This window comes from Arachis ipaensis, chromosome B6 (assembly GCF_059453495.1).
Source record: "Arachis ipaensis isolate K30076 ecotype BB chromosome B6, ASM5945349v1, whole genome shotgun sequence".
In the NCBI taxonomy this organism is placed as follows: Eukaryota; Viridiplantae; Streptophyta; class Magnoliopsida; order Fabales; family Fabaceae; genus Arachis; species Arachis ipaensis.
In genome coordinates this window covers 24,569,305-24,574,342 of record NC_142441.1, presented here as the reverse complement: position 1 = coordinate 24,574,342, position 5,038 = coordinate 24,569,305, and the positions used below count along the sequence as shown (strand labels likewise).

General features: G+C 38.2%; 1 protein-coding gene across 1 annotated transcript; it reads right to left on the bottom strand.

The window, feature by feature from the left end:
• Positions 1-1,924: 1,924 nt before the first annotated feature.
• On the bottom strand, positions 1,925-2,302 carry LOC148554908 (uncharacterized). The gene has a single exon (XM_088490541.1). It carries the CDS (start codon positions 2,300-2,302, stop codon positions 1,925-1,927), a length of 378 nt encoding a protein of 125 aa, XP_088346667.1.
• Between the last annotated feature and the right edge of the window lie 2,736 nt (positions 2,303-5,038).

Here is a 5,038-nt window from a genome sequence, read left to right as displayed (position 1 = left end):
CGGCCAGCCTTGGCTTCGCATGCTGAGTTAGGAGCTTGTTATTTTGTATTATTGACCCTCTACTCGTGTCATCTGTATATATTTGTTGTTGAGCTTTCGTTTCCTTCTCACGCAAGTAACCACGTTTTCTGAGGGTTGCGCTTTCTGATTTTGCGATTTTGTTTTACCTATTTTCCAAGGCGCCTAGTATACTATCTCTTTTTTATTATTATTATTATTATTATATATTTTACTTTTAGAGGTCGTAATACCTTGCCACCTCAGCTTTATGACTTAAGCATAAGACTCTGTGTGGTAGGGTGTTACACATACCATATAACAAAAGATTACATAGATTAAGTAACAAATTCACCCACTACACATATTTTAAATTTCAGAGCATGAAAAGCCTAAGTTTCAAAATGTAATACATATCCAAAAGTAACATAAAAAAGTTTCAAACCAACTAAAGTACTACTTCTTAGTTACAGAAACTCGAATCAGTTGATCAGTCTTTCGAAACCATCCCAAACACAGATGAATCTCTGGTTTTAAGTTTGTGTATTTTCACAAAATCTTTTCATTTAGGACCAATTTTGTATTCTCGTTCTTTGCCTTTACTTTTTAAAACATTCATTTCAAAGCTTGTAGTAATCTCTGATTCCTCAACAACAAACTTCCAATTTTCTGATCCTCCTGACTCAAGTAGTAACTTAGCAAATTGATACGGGATATACTGTGTAAAAAAAAATAATTCCACAAAAAAATTAAAGTAACTAATAAATATGAAACTATCATTATGCAAACTTACAACTCGATCAGCCTTGACATCATGCTTTGTAAATATCTTGCAATGATGTAGAACAAAATATCTATTTATTTCAATGATAATTTATAGAAAAATGTCATCAAACTAAAAATGATAACAATCAAAGATGTAAGATGATGTTATACAAAATATTCTTAAATAGAAAGTAATTCTTCTACCTAATACATTTTGATTGTAACAAACTTAACTACCAATTAGTTTATACAGAGAATGATAAAATCAAGAACTCATGTAACACTAGTATAATATTAAATCAGAAAAAAATGAACATACCCTCTCTTTTTTGTCATTGATCTATTCTGGATAGTGCTTGCTTTTGAATTGTTCTTAACAATTTTTTACACACCAGGACTACAGGTGCAATTAATAAAAAAAAGCGAAAAAATTCAAAAATAATTTAAAAATAACAGACAACCAAAGAAGCAAATAGCAACATGATGTTATACAATGAATTATAGACATATTTGAAAATAAATATGTCAATAAATATAATAATTAAAGTATAACATGTACAAAATTAACAATAATTAAAAAAAAACTGAAAATTCTAACATTTTCATATTTTCATGCATCCCATTATTCTCTATACTAGAAGCAACATCATCCAATGCATCAAAGTAGTTTAACCCTAACTTATTCTGGATAACTTTTAACAAAGATATCCCAATAATATCTTTAACATAGTGAGATTCATAAAAATCCATATAGATTGGATTATTTCACTTATCCACAGGAGCCATAAAAAATATTCCACTTGTGATATACATTAAACAAATCCTCACCAAAACATACTCATGTTGTGGTTAGTGATAAGGATAGAGATCCTTGACCACCAAACCTTGCCAAGACCTTTTTAGCCATTAGTTTACTTCCTTGTAATTTATCTTTCATGTCTCTTATCAAAACCCCAAAACATTCTCCATAACCAATAACAAGAACACTTTATTGCAATTCCTAGGGAGAAGGACCCGAGGTTTAAATACTTCGGTTATTAATTTTAGGGGTTTGTTTTAGTGACAAACAATCTTTTGTCTGAAAGGATTATTTGTTGGTTTAGAAACTATACTTGTAACGAGATTTCATTAGTGAAATTCTATACCATCAAAAATCTATTCATCACAGCTCTGTCGGAGCCATTCTATAAGGCTCAATCGACACTGGTCCGGCTCCCGACACCAATTCAATCGCAAACTCAATTTTCCTTTGAGGTGGGAACTCAGGGATATCTTCCGGGAACACTTCTGGAAAATCTTTAACCACCGGTATCTGATCTAATTTCTGGGCATCGCCCAACGCATTAGCAGCCAACAGAATATAACCATGACACTCCTCCCCACTATAGTGCACCATTACAGAGTTCAAGTAATATCCCGTAGCTACCACCGCTTTATTTTCTCCGTCCGGCATAAACCGAATTATCCGTTCAAAACAATCCAACAAAACCCGATTCTTCGACAACCAATCAAACTCCAAAATCATCTCTAGCCCCACCATTGGTAAACAAATCAAATTATGCACAAAGTCTCTACCCTCGAGCTTGAAACCTACTTGTCTATAGTCATAACTGTCTGATGCGGAGTATGTACATGCAGAGCAAAAGGTAACTCTGACACTTTCAAACCTAATTCCTCAACTTTAGCAAACGAAATAAACGAATGCGAAGCTCCAGTATCATATAATGCAACTAAGGACTTATCACCAATTAGACATATACCTCTCATCAACGGATCTGCCTTAGAAGCATCCTTGGCATTCACAGCAAAGACTCGACCTTGATGTTGACTTTGGCCCGCATTCTGGTTCCTCCCACGAGTGCAATCCCTCGTAATGTGGCCAGGCAACCCACAAATGAAACAACCAGCTAAACCAATTTTGCATGAGTCAAAAGGATGAAAACGCCCACAACATACACAAGTCAAATCCAGAGAATTCTTACTCAGATTTCCTCTCCCTTTAGCATATTGAAACTGAGTCTGAGTGTTCTTCCTGAAACCTCGTTGACCTTGAGGCGCTATCCTCCTCTTTTGAAGCTTTGACATCTAGGATGGGAGTACTTGCCACGCCCCTGACTAGAGCTCCCTCCATGAGTGTCCTTGGTCGTCGCCACGGTCTTGGCATATTCTTCCACCACTCTAGCCTTGTTCACCAACGGATCTCCATAGGTGCCACATCAATCATAATACTATCCTTTAAACCTCTCTGGTATTTAATGCACTTCCAGCTCTTGTAAGTCTCCGGGGCACCTTGACATACCCCAGAAAACCTACAGAGTTCCTCAAACTTGTTGGTGTAATCTGCCACAAACATGGAACCTTGCTTCAGCTGCATCAGTTCCATCTCATTTACTTCCCTTGCAGACTCAGGGAAGTATTTCTTGTAAAAGGCCGTTTGGAACACCTCCCATGAAACATCAGCGTTCTGGAGCTGTAGCAAGCGACACTCTGCTTGCCACCAGGGCTGGGCCTCTCCCGCAAGCTGATAAGCGGCAAACTCTACATACTGATTGAGTGGAACATGTTGCGCCTGTAAAGCACGCTCCATGGCTTGGAACCAATGATCCGCTTCAGTAGGATTTGTAGATCCTCGGAAAGTTAGCGGATGAACCTTGAGGAACGTGTCCAAGGTCATCGGAACTCCTCCCGTGTTATCGCCATTTCCCTCAGCATTATCATTGGCATTTCCTTCTCTGTTCCCATTGCCATTCCCCGCCGGTTGGCCTAACCTCTGCACAGCTTGCAGAGTCACAGCAGCATTAGCTTCCATGGTATTAGCGAGATTCGCCATTGCCGCTATGAACCCGGCATGGTTATCAGTTGGCTGCTCATTCCTACTTTCTCGTGTACGTGTTCGACCTCGCCCGGGAGTGGCCATTAGGGTTCCTATCTACACCAAACAATCGATAACAAGGTGATCAATCTCAATATCAAAAGCCTAATGCTTCAATTATCCCAAATAGGCACTCACAAACAAGCATGCTATGCACATATCAAGTAGATAACCTAATAGCATCAAAGAAAAGACACACAGAGTATGCAATGAAGCACAATCGGTCCATCCCTCAGGCTCACGAGGACGAACCGCTTTGATACCACTAAATGTAACACCCTAATTAGCCTAAGCTTTACCTCGTGTCATAAAGCAAAGGTTAATTAGAGACTACGACAATTCTAAGCTCATACGTATATATATATATATATATATATATATATATATAAGAAATAATATAATCTAGAATCCCGATGAAGGATATAGCTCAAAAATAGGATTTCAAAAGCGCAAAACGTACTAACGAAGCTACTATCTTAAGGCACAAGAAACAGACAAGATACAACAAAATATAAGTATATAATATCATAGGAAACTAGCCTCGACTCGTGGAGTTTAAGCCGACTAGCCATATACAGGTATACAGAACCATACAGAAACCTGACAGTTGAAAAATAGCTTATACAAGTTTTGTTCTCTCAAATACAAGCCTCTAGGCTAAACAAAATACAAAAGGAGAGATGTATAAACAAGATAAACCAAAAAGACTCCAAAAGAATCCAAGATCCTCCGCTTCTGTCACCATCCAAAGCAACTCACCGAGGTGGGTTGCGACTTGCATCTGAAAAACACAACAAAGATATGGTATGAAAACCGGAGGTTCTCAGTATGATAACAGTGCCTAGTGATGTAGGATATAAGACCCCGGGATGCCAAAGGCAATCCTAAGCTTTACATCCATCACAAGATTCAAACTTAAAGCATTCTAAAACAAATAAGCATAATATAAACCTTATCATAAATAAACTGGGTGATCTATCTTAAGGGATTTCTATTCTAACCAAACACCGCTGTCCCACAGCCTTTACCAACCTATCCTCCATGCGATCCCATTGCCACCGCCTTCTGAACCTCCTCAATTCCAGTAGAAAGCACAATTAATAACAATGCAAGTAATTCACAAATAAAAGCATACAAGGCAAGTAGATCAAGTAAGCAAATAGGCATGTTATTCAATTGGGCATACAATTACAAGTCGGCAAAGCAAACAAGCAGATAGAAAATGCATATGATGAATGCCTGCCCTACTGGCTATGATATCACACTGTCGGTTCAACTGCCAACCCGACACATCTCCATGGAGACGTCGCCCTTCAGATTTCTCATATTGGAACCCCCGAGATATAGTGCCCGGATCACTATCCAGGTACCGGCGCCTGCACGCCTATAGATCCGAAGGGATGC

Coding starts and splice junctions, on each gene's coding strand:
- LOC148554908 (XM_088490541.1), bottom strand. CDS start 2,302: ATGGTGGGGCTAGAGATGATTTTGGAGTTTGATTGGTTGTCGAAGAAT.